General features: G+C 34.0%; 1 protein-coding gene across 2 annotated transcripts in view; it reads left to right on the forward strand.

The window, feature by feature from the left end:
* LOC136038010 (condensin-2 complex subunit G2-like) overlaps positions 1 to 22,119 on the forward strand; it is a 126,784-nt gene that overhangs the window by 38,495 nt on the left and 66,170 nt on the right. Inside the window, exons 8-12 of one of the 2 annotated variants that reach the window (XM_065720931.1) lie at positions 924 to 1,103; positions 3,290 to 3,550; positions 8,612 to 8,771; positions 13,704 to 13,891; positions 18,016 to 18,255. In XM_065720931.1, coding sequence (XP_065577003.1) covers positions 924 to 1,103; positions 3,290 to 3,550; positions 8,612 to 8,771; positions 13,704 to 13,891; positions 18,016 to 18,255 — 1,029 coding nt within the window. The remainder of the gene's footprint in view (positions 1 to 923; positions 1,104 to 3,289; positions 3,551 to 8,611; positions 8,772 to 13,703; positions 13,892 to 18,015; positions 18,256 to 22,119) is intronic. The other variant, XM_065720932.1, reaches the window with a different exon arrangement.

Below are 22,119 nucleotides of genomic sequence, written 5' to 3' on the forward strand. Positions count from 1 at the left end.
GAAGCTGGTTTTAAATTCAGTTAGCTGCGTAACACAAATGACGATTTAGAGTCAACATGATTTTTGTAGTTTTTTTTTCTAAGATTTCTCTTCGTGATTTTTCTGACTTTATTGTTTAATAAAGTGTACAGTTTTGAAATGATTGAGTATAAAGTTTTATAGGTTTTCAGCTGAAACTGCAAAGCAAAACAGGACACCACTGCACGAGGAAGCAATTTCGAGGAAGAAGCCTCTGCACGAGACATTTTAAAGCTTGGGGTGCAAATTGTTGTTTTCATTATGTTTTGAAAGCCCTAGAATCTACTAAAAGAATCTACCTTCGTTTTTTTAATACTTCTTTTGCTTGAGTGGTTCGCTTAAACGTGAGTGAAAACTGCAAAAAATTTAACTGTATATAAGTTTAAAATGTTGACCCTCCCCGAGAGGAGAGTGAAAAATATAAATTTAGAGCTTAACCAAAAAAGGAGGGGGTAACCAAAGAGAAAAAGAGAACCTACAGTCATATACCTCCGTGTTAAAAAATGTGCTTTAGTTTCAATGGCTAATTTTTGTGGCATATTTTCTTAACCCTATTACATTATTTTTTAAGGGGATTCGATAACTTAAGACCACCCTATCTCATGCATTATACACTTTTTTAGTGTTTTATTGCTGCGAAAATTTTTCCAATTACACAAATTAAGTTAATTGCAATTATTGTTATACTGAAAAAACACAAATTGTCGCCATATGCTAGATAGTGTTGAAGTTTTTTTTTGTGCCGATGGTTGGTAATGATTTGACGGATAAAGAATTCTGTCTGTTTAAATATTACAGTAGATCTTGAATTTTCGATTTTTCTGTGTTTCTGTTATGCACAAGAAGTACGAAGCTTTTTTTTTATAATAGTTCACGATTTAATAAGATGATTCTCATAATTTTAGGGTACATGTATTGTTTTGAAGACCCACTGGGATATGGTCAGTGCTTCTTTTTTAAACAACAGTATGGCCCAGTTGGCGTTTCTGGCGTTTGACTCCACTTCATGGGAAGTGCGTGCAGAGGTCATCCACGGTATAGGTGTCATTCTTGAGAACCCTCTGTCGCATGAGTTTTTCAGTAAAGTATGTTCTATCAGGAATTTTATTTTATTTTATTTTATTTTTTTACTATTTGATGTCTTAACTTATGCCCTTTTTTTTAAAGTCAGCTTGGAATCTAACTGACTCAATACGTTAAATCATGTATTTACTGAGAATCCAAAAGAGTACGAAGATTTGGGAGTTTTGACTGATTTACAGGAAGCCCTGTGATAGCTACAGGAGAAATAGGAGACTATTATCTGTAGATATCGTCCCGAAATATTTGAAATTTTTTTATCTGAAACTTGGGTGTATATCGGGGCCAATATAAGCTGTTGGTACATATACAAATGCCTTTCTATATAAAGTGTAAGATTTCTCTCAATTTTTAAACCATCTGTATTTTCTGCTAGATTTCTGTTATGTGTACTTAATCAATCGTGTAAAATATCCTGTAAAAATAATTTAAGGAAAAATTATATTGCTATTTGAAAATAATCTTAGTTTGGCCCGCTAGTATTTTGGCACTGATATATGTCTCTATTTATCGTTTACCTAATCAGTAGTCAGTAAACACATAATTATTGGTCCTATGCTACAATTTAGAATTTCACACAAGTTAATTTTTATAATCTAAAAAATCTGTGTAGTCGTCTTAACGTTAGCATCAAACCAACATACTAGTTGAACCAACTAGTTGAACCATACTAGTTAAACCAACATCAAACCATCAAACCAACAACATATTAGCATCAAACCTTTATATACTAGTTTTTTGCCATAAACTAGTATATAAAGGATAACTCAATAGCCTGGAGGAAAGTAAAGCATCAAAGGTATGGTCCATCTGAAAAAAACATAAACTACTTCAAATAAGGATAGAGCTACCGTCCCTTGTGCTCCCTTAAGGCTAAATTGACATTTGCGCTGTACTGAAAACATAGTAGATACTATATACAGTTTCATTTCTAGTATAGAATTGACAACTTAAATACTGCTTAACTCTCCAGGAATTCTTATTTTCGTCATCAGTATACGTTTGGCAGTCTTTCTAGTATCACTAGTCCAAAGTGATACTAAAAATTGTCATCAATGGTATCTGCCTTTTAAATCCATTTATGACATGCTAAATTTACGACATGATATATTTACGTTCTTTCATAAAATATTTATGGTAATCCTTTATTTTTAGTATTCTGGAAATAATTTGTTTCTTTCACTATTTTCTTTCTTTTAGATCCATTCCTGCCAAATATATATATAAAAAAAAACATTAAGTTAGAGCAATTGATTTAGTTGTCAGCAAAGAGCAAAAGCTGATAAGCTGATCTAGCTTTCTAGAGGGTTTGGGGTGGGAACAACTCCCATATTTAGGGTAGGGTAACATATGTTCATTTTATATATGGAACCATTATGCGTTGTAATTTGTGACCAAAAGTAATTTTGGCCATAAAAAGTAATTACTTCACTCCAAAGTAGTTTCTTAAGGTTTTAAATTTTCCTTCTTACTTTCCATTGAAAATGTTTTGTTGAATTAATTTGATATTGGAATAGAGCTATCTGGCACAAGAGCTATTTCTGGTTTCTGATTAGTCTTTTTTTTTAAATACAATATTTGTAACAATATTTTTCATTGTTTTTACCCATGTAACTTACAACCACAATCTTTCAAGGCTTGTACGTCGTTGATTTGAATTTATATCAAGCCCAGAATGGTCTTGCTATTTTATTTGCTAGTTTTTTTGGGGGGAGAAGACAGCTATTGGTGTTAGGTATTTGGCGTGCAAGAAGAATCTTTCTCTCAAGTTTGGGTAGTTAAAATGACCTTTAATTTGTTTGGTTTTTGAATTTGCAAAAAAAAAAAAAAAACGGCAAGTACAAAGATTGTTAATTCATGTCGGTGACCGTATTTAAATGGAGGCTATCTGTGGCCCCTGGGATATTTAAGAGATGCCTACGCTAGGTTCTTTCAAGGACCCTCTCTAATGCCTCAATTGAGTATCCAAAAAACTAGTATAATATTTCCCAATTCAAAATTATTCATAGATTTGTAATTGCTGAAGCGTTTCGGTGATCTTCTTTTTTATGCTCTTTTTTCTACCTTTCGGTTGTAAGAGTAGTTTTATCATTGAAAATGCTACACTTTTGGATTGAAAAATTACTGTTTGTTATAGTAATGGTTAATCTAGTGAACAGTGACTGGTTTTAACCTATTTATTATATTCCAGTTTCTGCCTGACTTGAAGACAGTGTTGCATGACATCAACCAAGGTGTCCGAGAAGCTTTCATTGACCTACTCCTGTCACTCACATCTTTGCGTACAATTAAATGGTGGAATATATCTGATGTGACAAATATACTACATCGCTTAGCTGCCGAATCGTCCGAGCGACTTTGCATCAAACTTGTAAAGTTGGTTCATCCTAGTTTGTTTCCTGATAATAAATCTGATGATGAAATGCTTAACAGAGCTATGACTTTTGTTGGGGTAAGTTTTTTTTTAAGTATAATTTGCATTACATACATAATAAAACCTACAGTTAAAAGTGGGGTCTGGTGTCTGGTGGATAGTGCTACTGGTCTCTACAGATGAACATGTTTTTTTTTTAATCTAATGTTTATGTAGCTTCGGGTTTTATTTGCTTATGTAAAGGTAAGAAACTGTATGGAATTTACATATTAGTATTTGTAGCCTATTTGATAAACTTCACTCGAATCTTTCAGAAGCTAATAAAACGTAAAAAAAATAACAAGAATTCAACCTGGTATTATGATTTTTTCATTTCATTTTAGTTACAATCTGACGTGGTTCAATTTTCACATTTCCGAAGTTTTAGTTTCAAAACTGTTTGAAACTGACTGACTTTACTTGATTTTGAATAAAGACCATCTTAATTTTTGAGGAACATTTCCTCTTTCCCACCAATATAAAATCGATAGTATAATAGCAAAATATTTTATAATTAATATTATAATCATAATGTTAATATAATAATCAATAATAATATAATTAAATAATCAAATTGCACCATATAGCTGCATCAAATTGCGCACATTGACATCACAAACGCGATGCAAATTCATTAGAACGGTTCAAAATTCAAATAAATTAAACAAATGTCCACGCTTTAGAGATAACTATATCCTACTTGGACAAAATATATTAATAAAAACTATATTATACTTGGACAAAACTACTCAACTTACGAGGATGCACTGAAACAACTCAATTTGGACTCACTTCATAGTCGTAGAAATGGCTTAACATATAGATTTGGACTGAATTGATTGAATTCCCCAACTCATTGTCGTCTACTACCCAACCTTGAGAGCCCCCCAACTGAAGGACCAGTTACTAGACTCCGACAAATAAAAAAGAATTGTCTACAGTTACTGACTTGCTCAGCCTATAGTACTGAGAGATATCGCAAATCATTTGTTCCATATTTTACCCGTCATTTTAATAATATTGACGCGACTAATATTTAATGTTTGATTAATATGTGTTTGATTAATATAATGTTTGTTTAAGTTTTCCTGTGAGTTTTTTTGAAGGTATAAATTATTTTTGTCGTGAATAAATTGTAGTGAATAAATATATTCTATTCTATTCTATCCTCTTAGTTGGTTTCTCTTTCTGAATTTGTTCCTATAAGTGCAAACAAAGAGAAAAAGAGAGCCTAGTTTCCGATAGGAAACTTTCCTAAGTATTCTTGGTAAAAAGTGTAGCTAAATTTTATTGCTTTAGGTCAATGACATATCATCGCAAGCCATTGACATTATTCTTTAAGCGCACGCCAGAAAGGGAAGCCAAGAAAGCCAAAAAGGAAGTATTTACTATCATGCAAATATTGATTATTTTTAAAGCCAATTTGATTAGGTTCATTCAAAGTCTCACTCATAGAACATTTTTTATAGGCACTTCATTAAATCTCAAAATTTTGTTTTATTTTTCTTCCAAAACCAGCAGCTTTTTTGAATGTTGTTTAATATTCGTTTTATGAGTATGGACAAATTGACTTCTTTATACCTTCTTGTTAACAGGGCCCTAAACATGGCCTAAAAGTCCTAAACATGACGAAATATCATAATGTAAGTTTAGCTTAGATTCCGGTCATCCTCGTAGACGCTCTGGGGCCACTCCTTTTGCTAGCTCTGCATAAGGGTTCGGTTATCTTTTCTGCTTAAGGATCCAGAAACATAAACAATAGCCTCCTCAAGATGGTAGTGAGGAGTGGCTTGCTACCACTACCCCTTCAGCCCAGAAACTACCTGTTAAAGATATCAAAAAAGAGATCGTGATATTTGAGCTGTAGAAAATCTTCTTAAACTCGATATATATGCAATTTTTCTGTGAAGGTTTATCTTTCCACTGGTACAAATTCTGCGGGGGGGGGGAGGCAATACTGGAATGCTTTTTCGAAATAATCATAGTTTTGCACGGTGTAGGTGTGACATAAGCTAATTTCTCGACGGTTTTAGCTTTAAATTTGTTTTTTACTTTTCATTGATTTTTTCTTATTAATATGGTAAATCCAATATTGCTAGTACTAACAAGTTATTGCAGCACGAAACCATATGAGCCACCACTGCTGCACATGCTCCTCCTCGAATCCAATCTATTCGACGGTCACCCCCTTCATGTAGCTCCTGTTTCCGCTGAATGCTTTATTATGACCTCTTCCTTCCTCATCCGTGGATGACCTGCTTTTCATTCGGCTCCTGGAGAGATGGTCAAAAATTGCAATTTTTGGCAATCTATGATCCTCCGTCTGTAAAATGCGTTCTAGCCATCTTAACCTTTCTTGCTTTTAGCCCTAGAAGTTTGATGGAACCATAATTCTCTTAGACCTAATTGTCTAATATACGGTCCGTCAAGTCAGTAGCTAAACTATCTTTTGACAATTCTTTTTGAAAACATTTTGCTTGTCTTCCTTAATCTTCCGAAGTGCCCACTTTTCAGAACCATACTCAACTAATGTCATTATCATGGCTTCCAGTGTTCTAATCCTATTTCCAACACTTAACTTCCTGTTCCTCCTCCTCCGAACTTTTTTCAACTTCGAAAAAACATTGGCTGTAGCTTTTCTATTGTCTACATTTTCACTGCATCCACCGTCATTACTAATAATACTACCCAGGTAATGAAGGTTTAACCATATGATTCTCTTTTAAATGTTTCATCTTTGCCATATAGGGAAATTCCCTTAAAGGTTGTATTTTTCTGTAGTCAAAGACTCTGTTTAATTTCCCAATCATTGGGATCCTATATTCCTCCGAGGGGAAGGATTGATATGGGGTTCTTCAATATTTCACATAATAACCCCTTTGAAATATCATATATTCAAGATCTACATGGAAACCAATTTGGCTTTGTTTGAAAAGTTTTTTTAGAAAGTTGCTCGAAATTTACCCCAGTGCTTATGCTTTGGCATTTTAATCGAATGACACTTTGACCAAATATGTTGATTACAACTTGATTATTGTATCGAAAAGTTTTAGCAGTCCACTACCATTGCCATTTTTGTTTTCTAGACCAAATTCACATCAGTGCGGATATCATCTATCCCTATTTGTACTAGTCTGGGGATTAAAGTACCTTAATAAAATGTCACATTTTAATCTGGCACCATCTCTTTTTTTTCTTTTTCTTTTTTTGTAACTATGTAAAATCTACGTGATCCACTTCCACCTCCGTCATTCGGTTCTACAAGGGCATTTAGCGCCATGACAGTTGATTCTTCAGGGGCATATATCACTATGACATTTACAAATACTATATATATATATATATATATATATATATATATATATATATATATATATATATACATATATATATATATATATATATATATATATATATATATATATATATATATATATATATATATATATATATATATGTATATATATATATATATATATATATATATATATATATATATATATATATATATATATATATATATATATATATATATATACATATATATATATATATATATATATATATATATATATATATATATATATATATATATATATATATATATATATATATATATATATATATATATATATATATATATATATATATATATATATATATATATATATATATATATATATATATATATATATATATATATATATATATATATATATATATATATATATATATACAAATACGTTGCATTTTTGTGACATAAAGTGAATATATAGAATTATATTACTAATACCTGTCATTACAACCGTTGCTGCTTCTTTTATGAGTTTTATTCATAGTATCCCCTAGCCTAGAATATTTTTTTTTAATTCAGTTAATGTATTTAAGTCAAAGCAAACTGAAGAAGGGGGTGTTTGTTGGTTCAACAGAGTCATCAATCGATCCAGATGGGATTATAACCTTGGATTGTACATTTTCACTCGTTATGTTAAAAATATTCAAAGAATATGTATTGGTTTTGAAGGGCCGAGGCAGAGATGCTTCAATAAATGTGCATAGATAATTAAAGGTCGTATCTAAAGAAATCGTTATAATATTTAGTCTATAAACTATATTTTCCCAATATTTTCCTTAGCTTATAGACAATTTCTTAGACAACGCTTAAAATGGGGTGAAATAATAAAAAAAAGGTAAACTTTAATTAAGTCAGTGAACGTTGAAATAAAAAAAAAAAAAAATGGAAACGATAAAGCTGAAATCTTTTGGCTTCACATTCGGAAGCTTTTATTAACGTAACAAATTAATACATACGTAGAAAAGGCAAAAAAAAACAACACAAATACTATACAAGAAAGGACAAACGAAAGAAACTCCTAATAAACTTGTTTCTTTATTCCTAATAAAAGAAACAACTAATAAAGTATAGTTGTTTCATCTAAGCAAGTGCAGAAAAATAATAGTATGTTGTTTCATCTAAGCAAGTGCAAAATAGTATGCAGAAAAAAATAAGTGCAGAAAAAACAATAATATATAAAATGCAAGCAAATCAGGGAAATTACTAACAAGTTACAAAACTCCATGTCATTTGGAGCCTATAACAACTTCCCTACGGTTGCTTAAAAATTTTGTTAGGTATGGGGCTCGAACCCACGGCCAGATGGTAAGACCCAATGGGGACCTCATCCTAAGCCTGGCGCTTTAACCACTGCGCCAACCTAACTTAAAAAAGTGCTTTGACGACCGGGGAAAAGCTGGGAAAGAAATTTATAGGTATCTATGACGTCATGCAAAATTACAGATGGTTTTAAATAGATCTAAACATCTAAGGCAAAAGTATGGAAATTGTCTTAGGTAATGATGCATGAAAATGAAGCGCAAAAGACATCTACGACCAGAAGACATGTGACAAAAAGTATCTCAACGAATCTCAACTGAAGACAATGGACATTGAAATATGCGGGTAGAAGAAAAGTGACGGGGATGATCCCATTGAATCCCAAATGAAATCTGCGGTTAGAAGAGAAGCAACAGTGCCTGTATGATGAGTTGATTTCCTTACAGAATGTCCTGAACTTTCAGTGTTGTTTATTTTTATTTTAGATAAGTCCATCTGCTATGCTTAAAATCTTTCGTTATGCTTCGAAGTTTGTACATTTGGATACTCTGTTCCGGGTGGTCATCTTGCTTGTGCGTTGTTTAAGAAGACATGTGAAACAAGAAAAGAAAAAACTTGAAGAAACGGATGCTTCAACGGCTGGTGGTAAATCACTTTTTGATTATGCTCGTGTAGGCATAGTTGTCTCAAACATTTGCTGAGCGTCAAATATAACAGCGTTTATGGGACTCATTTCAATCTTTTCTGACTATTAATTAAGAGTATATTTCTGACAATCCTTTGTTGTCAAGATAGAATAAATTCTGTCACAAAGAATGAGAAGAAATTAATGTTGTCCTTCCATATTTATTTTGATATTTCTTCAAATTTCTAAGGTAGTAAGATTAGACGCGGCAAAAAAGGCTTAAAAATATTTCTTAACGTTTTTGGGCGTTGAAAAATTTCTTAGGCCGAACTGTTTTTCTAACCCAACTCTCTGGATAAGGCTTTTCGGGTCATGAAAAAAGAATTCCAGAATAGATTTTTTTCAGATATACATTCACTACATAGCATAGTCTGTTTTTGTGTCGCTTAAATTTCGTGGGATCTAAATTTAAACCCACAGTAAATCAGGTACTATTATTGTTTTATTGTCTCTCATTTACCGCCCTCTTCCCAATGCAGATTTACAGCCATAATATTTACAAATTGGTGGCAATGTTCAGCTGTTTCAGGTCAACACACAGCTAAACACTTATTTTCCATCCGATTCTATCCACCCATTCGGCTTTACCCACAGAATGCTCGAATGTTTTAAGTCATTTTTCTGTATTCAGGTCTAAACTTGAAAGTTCTTCTATTCAGTTTAGAAATTTGACTCACAATATCCTTTATTCCACGTGTCACTGTTTGTCAAAGTGACAAGACAGACGCATGGGCACACTATTAGTTGTATGTTGTATGTACTGGCAACTACATTTCAAAGCTTCTGTAAAAAGATGCATCTTTTTAAGTCTTTATTAATCTGTTTACTAACGGTTAGAGTTTAAGTTGCGGGCCTTATGCTTTTCCGCGTCGCTTAACTTTCTGGCTCATTCAAGAGCTTCATCGTGTAAAAAATGTTGAATTATCGTTTCTGGGATTTGAAGTTAAAGTGATCTTCCAAATTACCAAATAGTCGAAAAGTGCAATGAATATGCCTCCAGCGATAACATGATCCGAAAGCTCTTGGGGCAAGGCCCAAAAGTAATACAAGTTGTCAATTATTTAAAGATACGTTTTATAAAATAGGTTTATTAAAGATGTTGTCTGGTAGTCAAGGCGCTTTCTCAGGGTCAAAAGGACCAAATATTTTTCTTTTTTGTATGGTTGGGTGGGGCAGTAGAGTGCTCGAAAATAGGCCAACAAACTTTTTTTCCCTGATTAGTTTGAATCTTGCAGTCGCAAATCCTTGAGCCAAGAAGAACCTAAATTGAAAAAAAAAGAATTTTGAGGTATATCCCACCAAAAAAAAAAAAAAAAAAAAATCTTGGCAATCTGTCATCCTTCATCCGTGGAACGTGCCTCTCAACCTTTCTCTCATTATAGCCCTAAAAGATTCAACCAAACTTTTCGTACAGCCTACTGTTTGAAATACGGTCAGTCAGTCGGATACCCAAAACAATTCGTAGGTAATTTCTCTGGAAAACATCTAGTATAATTACCTTACTCTGTTTTTCGGAGGAAGATGTTTGGGAGAGGTGCTAAATATTTTTATTTCAGGTTAACCTAAATGCTTTTGCGCTATAAACAGGTATATTACTTACAATCTACTCACGGTCAAGTAGCGAGGTAAATTAAGAGACGCTATGCTTTACCAGGTTATCAAGATACGTTGTCTGCATTATCTTGGGAATGGCTTGGATGATAAAGTTAAGGAAATGGATTTTCTTTTTTTTCTTGCTTTTTGGTGGGGGGGGGAGGGGCAGTATTTGGAATTTTAACTTGAAGGACGTGAGGGTTCAGACAAGGGCTAAACATCTTCTGTCTCAGATCAAATCAAAATTTTGGTACTTCCGTCTCCTGTGGGAGTAGAATATATTCACTGTTAAGTAGTAGTGTAAATCGAAAGACACTGTAATTGGCCAGTTAAAAAAACAAGGCATATGTAGTATCTCAAGAACGGCTTGAGAAGTCGATTAAACTTCCAGGGGGTGTTTTAGGGTCTCATGGCCCTCAAATTTTGACTTGGGGAAGGGGGCAGAGGTAAATCTAAAAACTCTACTCGTATCTATGATGCTAAAATAGCATATCTGTAATATCTCGAGAACAGTGTGAGGATAAAGCACAGAATGTCAAGTAGTATCGGGTGGGGGGGGTGTAAAGTGGACTTCAAATTATGTGTTCGGGAGGTAGTGGCTAAAATTGTCTTATTCAATGCAGCTAAACGTACTTCGCTCTTGCAGCCTCAGTGAGACATGAGATTTTTCCGCGTTTATGCAGCAAGGTAAATCCAAAGACACAAGGTACAAAGATATGAAAATAGTGTGTCCGTTAATTTTCTGGAATGCTTTAGGGTATTAAATTTAACCCTAGAGGGATATTATGGGAGTCAAGGGAAGTTTCGACTTGGGGAGGGGGTAAAGGAATGGAAGGACTGAACATTTCATTTATCGTTTAACTCAATATGAGATATAAAATCTATCTACGGTTAATTCAGAATCTAAATCAACAAATAGCCTGCGTTGCTAGATGATAAAAATAACGTATCTGGTAACAAATTATCTTGTTTTCAAAATGGCGTATTTGTATTGTCTTGGGAAGAGCTTGGAGGTTTGAGTTCAAATTTTAGGTCCCAAGAGTGGGCCTCAAATTTTGACTTGGGAGAAGATCGAGTGAATTAATAGGAATTATGGATCTAGGCTACCCAAATGGCATATCGGTGGCATCTTGCGAACAATAGGTGGCGATTAGGTTGGAACTTTTAAAGTGCCAGAGGAAATGAAGAAGCAACGGGCTTTCATGACTTGTCTTAAGAGTGAGGAGATGTGGGGGAAACAAAATGTATTGTTCTAATCCACCTGAGAGTTTTTGAACTTCAGGCTCAAATGAAACTTTGAGTTTATTTACGGTGAGGTAGTTTGGTAAATCAAAAGACTATTATCACCCTGGCTATCACAATTCCGTATCTTTATTTTCTTGGGAACGACTAGAGGATGTTACTAAAACTTCCATTGAGGATTTTGGGGGTAAGGGGACTAGGGATATTATGCCCAGGGAAAAGGTCAAGGGTACAAACACATTTTTGCCTCCAATCGGTTCGTATAGTTTGTTTAATATAGGACAGACAATTCTTCTTGAAAGCTTGAAACTCGTATCCGTAAACTATTGTGTCAAGCTTGCCCTTATGCACCGAAAAAGCTCAAACGAAAAGGGTTTTGCACGAGAGAACTTTTTTTATCATTAAGCCCTATTATACTTTTAATCAAGTCCAGTTACTTTGCATTAAGCGTTTTTATCATTCCCGACCAAAAAATTTGGAATATTAAAAAATAGTGCCTTATTTTTCTTCACTCAAATAGATCGAAAAGAAATATTTTAAAGATCGGTCGTGTCGATTCGTGAAATCCTAATTGACTAAATATTGTTTTTCTTCGAACAACTTGAAACTTTCAGGAATTAGGGTATCTTTTCGAGAACAATGATTTTGAAAGGTTGTTTATCGGTTCTTAGTACAAAAAGCTCGATTATTATTATCTCCTTTTTTTCAGTGATTTGCTTTAAAATGTCTGAACATGTAGATACCTCAAATTAAAATTTTAAGACCAAGAGACCTCAATTAAGACAAAAAATGATTAAGCAAATCTGGCTCTATTGATTTGTGATGTTTTTTTTTTTTTTTCAAGACAAAACCAAAATCTTTTTAATAAAAGAACTTGACACCATTTTGTTTTCTCTGGTTTGCTAACCCAGGAAGAATTGTTCCTTTATTATTAGTAAGTAATTAAGTAATCAGATTAACAACGCTCCTTGACTACTAAGGTCCTTGCGTCGGCCGTGCAATGTGTTACTACAGCCGGGTTCTATCTCTTGGGCCCATATTACAAAGCTAATGTCAAACCCACTGTGCCACCACAGGACGCCACTATTAGTATTTTTATTATTATTTAAGAATTAACGACGCTTCTTGACTACTAAGGTCCCTGCGTCGGCCCTGCTGTGCATTCCTGCCACTATTAGTATGCATAGCTCATTGTTTAATTTGAAAATGGCGGCAAAACGGTTTTTCTTTTTCTTTGTTCGTTATTAAATGTCGCAGCGATTACGGCTGAAATCACACCTAGTGAATCTATCTGATGTTTGTTATTATTTTGAAGCTTGCCATTTTTTTCAACAGACAACTTCACTAAATCTAGACTGGTGAAAATATTCTACTCTAACGGAAAGTACTTACTGTATCAAACAGTTCTTGGTAACGAACTGTTTGATCGTTACCACGAAGAAATATAAAAACAGAATTTTGATACCAATAGTCACATCAAAAGAATCAAATTTTAATGCTGATTTTAAATATATAAGTTTCATCAAGATTAGTCTTACTCATCAAAAGTTACGAGCCTGAGAAAATTTGCCTTATTTTAGAAAATAGGGAGAAATACCCCCTAAAAGTCATAGAATCTTAACAAAAAATCCCACCATCAGATTCAGCGTATCAGAAAACCCTACCGTGAAAGTTTCAAGCTCCTATCTACAAAAATATGGAATTTTGTATCTTTTTGCCAGAAGACAGATCACGGATGCGTGTTTTTTTATTGTTTTAAAAAGTAGAGCTGTGACAGAGTCAAACTTTAGCGTAAAGAGTGAGGCGTTGCGGAGGGGACAACCTCTTTCATATACGAAGTAATTTCTGTTCGTTTTAAGTTTTAATGTCGCACCTTACTTGCAGTTAAAAAAAAACTAGTTTTTTTATATTTAATTTTAAAAATAAAGATTGAGAGAAAGTTATTCGAAAGGTTTGATGGACTCTAATATCTGTCCCTTCGCTCTTAAGGAAGTTAATTTGTGTTGAAAATCCTGTGGAATAATCTGTTTCGAGGTTTCTTTTAATTAACGTTTTAGCAGATGGAGAGTCGGCAAAGACGGATGAATCTGCTCTAAGTCATGAAGAAGCTCTAGTTATTATCGATATTGTTGCTGTTGCAGTTTATGTGAATATTGCCGACCTTTATGAAAAGGGATCGGAACAGCTGATTGAACTGAGAAAACATTTTGGTGCCACTGCTGGATTGTTTCTAACTTATTTTAAGGTATTCCTTTCCTTACTTAATTCAATATAGCGACCCCCCCCCCGTCAATTGGAATGTCTTAAGTAATCATTACACACTTAGAAAGATATTCCCTCAAAAAAGGATTGACCTCAAAATCTGACCAAAAAAATATCTTACCATTCAACCAAGTAATCTTACTTAAAATTTTGTCAGCAGCATGTCTTCATCAGTTTTTTAGTGTTTGTGTATACATATAATATGAATCTGTTGTTGGAGTGTTCTAACGGTTTATTTTATAGGCGATGGAATATACACAGCCATAATACTAGGGGTAGGGGTGATTGTCGCGCTCCATCTGTATTGTCTGCCGCGTCCACTTTTTTTTTATCAAGGGTTTAAAATTTTGGAATAATTTGGAAAATGAAATGAAGAAGATAGAAAATTTTAGTGACTTCAAAGGAAAATTAGAAGAAAAACTACTAAATAAGTATGAAATTTAGTTTTGTTTGTTTGGAGGTGAATTGTTTTGATTTGAATCAATTGTTTATTGGTTGGGTAAGTATGACCCCACAGTTTGGACATGGTATATAGTTATTGCCCCCGTAGTATTATTTTTACTATTTTCGTTTTATTTTATATATTTTTATTTTTTCTTATTATTTTTTCTTATTTTTTCTCATTATAACATATGATGTTATATGTATGTATTTTTTAGCTTGATTCACCCCTCGTCAACCGTTTGGTTTTGGGTGAATCATATTGGTTTTTGGATGTAAATTGTTGATGTTAAAAAAATGAATATATCAAATCCTATAAAACGCGTTTTACTATATCTGCACGATAGTTGAATGATGAAGCAATTTTGAACGTGTTTTCTACCATAGTATTATTGTGTCAAATAATAACCAGTGATTACTCTTCTTTTGGATTTTTTTCTACATATATAACAGGCATAGATCGTCACTGCATTCTGTATCATTACAACTATCGGCTACGAAAGTTACTCACTTTCGTTTTTTTTTGTGGGACAGGTTAAGTTGGCCTAATAGCTGCTGAAATACGTTTATTTTCTTTTTGTTGTGATCAATGTTTACTGAATAAGAATGCTTTACTTGGCCTATAAAGCACAAGGAAAAAGTATTTTCGCGCCAATTGCTTAGTTGTTCAGGTGTTAAGAAAAAAGCGAAACCTAGAATGAGCATAAATTTCTGAATAACTTGAGATTTTAATTAAACGCTATAGAATGCTCCCACGGGTTCAACAGAGCTATTGCAGTAAATTGCTATAAGCTATTGAATACACATAATTATTGTTGTATGTTAAACGCCATTTTGACATTGGAATGAATTGCTTGCAAAAAGTACTATAAAAAATCTTGCAATCCCGTAGAACCTTTGTAACTCACCAAAAATATTCTTTTCTTATACTAATAGATAAATATGCCAAGAATTTTAAGGACAATTTTAAGAATTTGTAAGGACAAATTACAGCTTTCAGCTCTGAAGAACAATAGAAAAAAACAAAAAAAAACAATCACAATAGGCTTCAATAAGTGCTTTTGAGTACAGTTAAATAATTGTAATTGCCTATTCGACGCCAAATTTACGTTAATTGTAATAAACTTATCCACGACAGGGTTGGAAAAGTTTTTTTTATTAATTTGGTTTTTGACCTCTTTCCTTCGGGTCTTTATGCTAAGCCAGTTTCCAGTTTAATGTATTTGAAATGCAAGGTAATGATAAATTGCACACATAATATTCAATTGATAAATTCAATTGAATGCCATGAAATGAGAGAGTGACTTAATACAATATAATACATATCATTAATGATGCCAAGGCTATTTTAAAATAAAAACAAATGGATTTTTAACTGAGAACTTTTATTGTAAGTGTTTTATTGTTTTTTATTTTTTCTTTGCTGAAGACGGCCCTTAGATATAGGGCCGAAATATTCAAATAGGTTTTGTTGGTTCACTGTCTTGGGAAAAAAGTCCTCATTATTCTCTCTTTTGTTGTTGTATTATGGAAAGGCAGTGTGGTCTTCGTCATTATATATATATATATATATATATATATATATATATATATATATATATATATATATATATATATATATATATATATATATATATATATATATATATATATATATATATATATAAATAAATAAATATATATATTTCTATATATATAATATATTATATATATTTTCTATATATTAGATTTTCTATATATATTAGAAAATTTTCTATATATTAGAAAAGAACTTGAGTTTTTTCTTTGTGGATTTTACGTGCTCTTTCATCTCATTCATGATATTTTCTGTGTATTTTTTTTTTTTTATCAAACAGTTCTTGAACAGTTCGTGGTAACGAACTGTAGTAAGGAGCGACTCGGCTCAATAGTAACCAAAACTCTAAAAAATTGAATTTTGATACCAATAGCTACATCAAAAGAATCGCATTTTAATGCTGATTTTAAATACAAAAGTTTCATCAAGTTTCATCTTATTTGCCTTATTTTGGAAAACAGGGGGAAACAACCCCTAAAAGTCATATAATCTTAACGAAAATCACACCATCCTATTCAGCGTATCAGAAAACGCTATTGTAGAAGTTTCAAGCTCCTATCTACAAAAATGTGGAATTTTGTATTTTTTGCCTTTAGGCAGATCACGGATGCGTGTTTATTTGTTTCTTTGTTTTTCTATTTGTTTTTTTTCCAGGGGTGATCGTATCGACTTAGTGGTCCTAGAATCATGCGAGAGGGATCATTCTAACGGAAATGAAAAGTTCTAGTGCCCTTTTTAAGTGACCAAAAAATTAGAGGGCACCTAGGCCCCTTCCCACGCTAATCATTTTCCCAAAGTCACCGGATCAAAATTCTGAGATAACCATTTTATTCAGCGTAGTCAAAAAACCTTATAACTATGTCTTTAGGGACGACTTACTCCCCCACAGTTATCGTGGGAGGGGCCACAAGTTACAAACTTTGACCAGTGGTTACATATAGTAATGGTTATTTGGAAGTGTACAGACGTTTTCCGGGGGATTTTTAGGTTGGGGGGGATTGAGAAGAGGGGAATATGTTGGGGGAACATTCCTTGGAGGAATTTGTCATGGGGGAAGAAAAGTTTCATGAAGGGAGCGCAGGATTTTCTAGCATTATTTGAAAAAAAAAACAATAAAAAATAAATATGAAAAAGTTTTTTCAATTGAAAGTAAGGAGCAGCATTAATACTTAAAACGAACAGAAATTATTACGCATATGACGGGCTCACCTCCTCCTAATACCTCGCTATTTACGCTAAAGCATTTTTAGTAATTTCAACTATTTATTCTACGGCCTTTGTGATTCAGGGTTCATTCTTAAGAAATTGGGGCAAAATTTAAGCTTTAGTGTAAAGAGCAAGGTACTGACGAGGTGGTGAACCCCTTCATATACGTAATAAAAACATGAGAATACAGAAGTTCGTTACGTAAGCTAATTTTTAAGTTATGTATATCTTTTACTAATAAAAACATTCGTACCAAAATTAAAAGTTCTAGTTGCCTTTTTAAGTAACCAAAAAACCGAAGGGCAATTAGGCCTCCTCTCCCGCTCCTTTTTTTTCTCAAAATCATTCGATCAAAACTATGAGAAAGCCAATTAGCCAAAAAAAAATAAATATGCAAATTTCGTTTTAATTATTCATCTGCGGAGAGCCGAAATCAAAACATGCATTGATTCAAAAACGTTCAGAAATTAAATAAAAAAATTAGTTTTTTTTAACGAAAAGTAAGGAGCGACATTAAAACTTAAAACGAACAGAAATTACTTCGTATATGAAAGGGGCTGCTTCCTCATCAACACCCTGCTCTTTACTCTAAAGTTTTTTACTGTTTTAAAAAGTAGAGTTAAGAGAAAGAGTCAAACTTTAGCGTAAAGAGCGGGGCGTTGATGAGGAAGCAGTCCCTTTCATATAGGAAGTAATTTCTGTTCGTTTTAAGTTTTAATGTCGCTCCTTACTTTCCGTTAAAAAAAACTTGTTTTTTTTTATTTATCACATTAGGGATCCAGGTGCTCTTGATTTGGAATAGGAATATTATTATTATTGTGAATAATATCTCTGTCAGTTCAAAAATTCTCGTTTATATGATTCCCTTTTTTTTTTCTTGCCAGCATTCATCCTCAGATGTCAAAATTTTGGTATTTATATACAGTCTTTTGGGCTCGTCAAGTCGTTGGACGCATATGTGTGGCTTCGCCTTCAAAGCTATTCGGGAGATGGCAGATTCTGCACAAGAGGCTGACTATGGGTATCTTGTTGACGCCCTTTGCAATTGGAAAAGAGGGGATGAAATCCTAGATTTGGCACTGGAATGGATTTCTGTTGCTTTCACACAGAATCTAGAAACATCGGTAAGATTTCTTCTAAAAAAAAAAGAATCAGTGAAAAATGGAAGCTATGTTAAACCTGCTAGGCTATGTGGAAAATAAGCTTTCTGATGGAGGCTATGTGATTTATAGGTGATATAATGTTGAGATGTTTATTTAAGAAGACAACTATTATAATAAGGGGTAGATCGAGAAAGTAAGATAAAAAAGCATACTTTTGGTTCATAAAATGTTTCTGGCACTTTTGACAATTTCTCTTGGAGGTGGGAGCTAGAGATCAGGGACACCTCATACTGTTTTTTCTTTTTTGTATATATTTGAAGATTGTAGTTTCTTCCTAAGATAGAATGGTAAATCTAACCACTAGATGATAATTTCTTGCTTAATACCTTATGCCAGTATATAGCTTCGTGAAAGCAATACCACAATATTCTGAAAGATTTGGAAATCTTACCGAATGCTAAGTGTGACTGAGGTTAAAAATGTTATCAGTATAATGAGGCCAGAAAAGACGCAAGGCATCTGACCAAGGTATCCGTCTTTAGCTTTGAGGACATAATTATTGAAATAGCAAGGTAAGGTAGTGGAAACTTGCCTGGTTCTTTTCTTAACTGCTAAGTTCTATCGAGCTACCTTGCCATTTCATCTTTTTTAGAGGTATTTAAGTCAGACTCATAGCTTAGCATACATATTCTTTTGAAATCTGATGATAGCAGGATTTACTCCTCTTTTAGCAACCCTCAAAAGCATGAGGGCGTACATCATGACTGGCTAAGGCGAGTTAAATATCGGTACAGGAAGCATCAAGCAGAGCTTTAGCAGCAATCGCAAGAGCGTCTGCATATCCAATGCAGTGTTCAAAGCCAAATTGATGGGGAGGCGTGTAATGTTTTTCTTCAAGCTCTTTTATGAACGGTAGTTCATAAAGCTTGCATAAACTGGTTAATATATATTTCGGGTTAAAAACGTACATTGATTAGAGGTTTTTGTTTTGTTTTTTGTTTTTTTTGAATAGAGAAAGATCTCTGTAGAGCGTGAATTTCATCTATGCCTCGTGACAGCTTTGTCTTAAGGTGCATAATAGCATCAGCCTCGGACGTTACGGATATTGTATGATCAGAGCCAGGGGATACATGGAAACGTTAGTCATCTTCTTCAACATATTTATGTTCAAATTGGGGGTCTGATGGAGAGAACTCAGCCTCATAGAAATAATATTAATCAGATAAAGAAACATCGGCAGCGGAAAGGGAAGTTTTGGGAATCCTTGGACGGAGCGATGGACAAAGGTTAACTTCGATTTTTTGTGATGTCTTCTCTGTAATTTGCTTGAGGTGATTCTGAAGTTCGTTGGCAAACTTCTTCTTTGTTGTGATGTGGATGGAATAAGCAGGACCGGACTGTGTTCGGTCGTATTCAATCCACAGATGTAGCCGAAACTTTTTGAAGCATGGAGTTAAAATACACTTTGATTTTCCTGTAACTTAGAAACAGTTCCTAGATGGCAACGCCTCAATGAAACAGTGCCAGATCCTGCATATTGTAAAACGTAGTATATTTCTGGACAAAAATATCATGGAGAATACTCTTTCCTCCGTCAGGAGCGGTGATTGCTTGATTAGCATGACAAATGGTGCCTTAATCTTGGAAAGAATTTTAGAAACACTATGAGAAGTTTTATTTGGAGGGAGAGAAAACGATACGGGAAGGTCTTCAGATATTAAATAATGACAAAGAACCTTTGGTTGGGAGACCTCTAAGCATGGAAAAGGCGCAACACGTCTACGTTGGATGTTTACGGGGAATTGTGAATGTATGTGAAATCTTTGTCCTTCTACAACTTGATTGGCAATTCACTGCTAGGTGGCATACCTTATGACACTTAATGTATCGACAGGTAAGAAAAATAAATTCCTGAACAGGCAGACGTCCATAACCAATACGCACTAATTCTTTGGGGAAAAGTTAGGGTCACTATGAGATTTGAGCTGTAATTTAAAGGTGCAAGAGGTGCCACACTAGCTTATCTTTGGGCTTTTGGGGATTGCTTGCTAAAGGCTAGAACAGTCTAAGGATTTGGGTGCTTGTTTAACGAAGGCTGCAAAGACTGATTATCTCATAGAAGAACTCATAGGTGGTTGAGCAGCTTTCATGCGCAACTACTCTACTAGTCACTGATTTTTAGCACACAACGATTTTCCGGTCGTTATTTGATCGGTTCGTACTCGTATTATCATTGGAAATTTCTTTGCATATGCTGTCAATAAATTGTTTACGGTCCAGAGGATCCTTGATATCTTGTTGACAAGTTTTAGCCCTATAACATACGACGGTTTTGTGCTTTGTGAATTGTAAGCAGCAGAGGTTGACTTATCGTTAACATGTTCAGCACTCGAGGAGTTCACATTTGAGAGCGCGAGGGTCGTGATATCAATAAATCCATCTAGCTTACGGGAAACCACGTTTACTTTTGTAGCTACAGTAGCAGAAACAGCATCGCCGACTATTGGAATTTTACATGGATTAAAAATAACAAAACGCGGTATATTTCTCTTCTCTTTGGTGGCTGAGACGAGGAGTTTACACATGTCAATAATTTTTTTGTCGTTTTTGATATGATTGATGACTCGGTCTTTCGCAGTAACTTTGGAACAAGGAAGTTTCTTTAATGGAAAGATCGGGTCATGCCTAAAGAAATTCACAGGCGAGGTTATAATGCAATCTCTTTTCGCAGCGTTGGATAGTGATCGCGTAATAAAATTCAGAACAGCATTCAAAACGAGAATTTTATTCATTTTTGCCTTTCAGTATTTAAGCGTAATCCAAGAATTATGGTCCACGGGCGGTCCAAAACTACTACTACTACTAACACAGCTACGCACGCTCCTTATGACATCCTCCCACTCCAGACGAGGACGACCTGCTTTCTGTTTAGCCCTAGATGGTTGGCCAGAATGATAATCTTCGGCAATCTATCATCCTTCATCCGCAGAACGTGCCCTAGCCATCTCAACCTTTCTTTCATTATAGCCCTAGAACATGGGATTGAACCATATTTTTCGTACAGCCTGCTGTTGAGAATACGGTTAGTCAGCTGGGTACTCAGAACGTACCGTAGGCGATTTCTCTGGAAAACATCTAGTAAATCTTTTCGGAGCGCCCATGCTTCAGATCCATATTTGACCACTGTCATCAGTGTAGCTTCCAATATTCTAATCTTGGAATGCAAACTTATCTTTCTATTCTTCCGAACTTTTTTTTTCTGTGAAAAAACAACCTGAACCTTGACTTCTATTTTTAACATCTTCACTGCTCCCACCGTCTGTACTAATAATCTTATCAAGGTAAGCGAAGCTACCCATCTGATCAATCTTTTTGTTACCCAACGTTACCTTTTCATCTTCATTTATTCATAGCCTTAGTGACTCAATCTTCTTAACATTAATTTTCAAACCCATTTTAGCATCCTGAACTCGCAAAACCTCTAAAAGTTCTTTCATTTGGCTCAAACTTTCATCTAGGATGCTTAAATCATGAGCATAATCGAAGTCCAGGAGATTTTTTCCTCCCCATTTTATTCTATGGTCTCCCATTCCCTTTCCTGTGCTCCTTAAGGCAAAGTCCATCAAAATGATCCATACAAAGTGGGATAAAACACAACCCTGCTTAACTCCTGATTTAATTCAAATTCAGCTGCTAACCTCAATTCCTACCTTAACCGCAGCAGTGTTATTTTCGTACATAGCACTAATCACTTTAATGTATTTGTCTGGTATACCATACAAGGATAAGTTCTTTTCTAAAGGTCTTGTATCACCAGAATCGAACGTTTGCTTATAATATAGAAAACTGAGGACCAAAGATGTTTGACAACTAAGGCACTTCTCA

Source organism: Artemia franciscana, chromosome 17 (genome assembly GCF_032884065.1).
Source record: "Artemia franciscana chromosome 17, ASM3288406v1, whole genome shotgun sequence".
Classification (NCBI taxonomy): Eukaryota; Metazoa; Arthropoda; class Branchiopoda; order Anostraca; family Artemiidae; genus Artemia; species Artemia franciscana.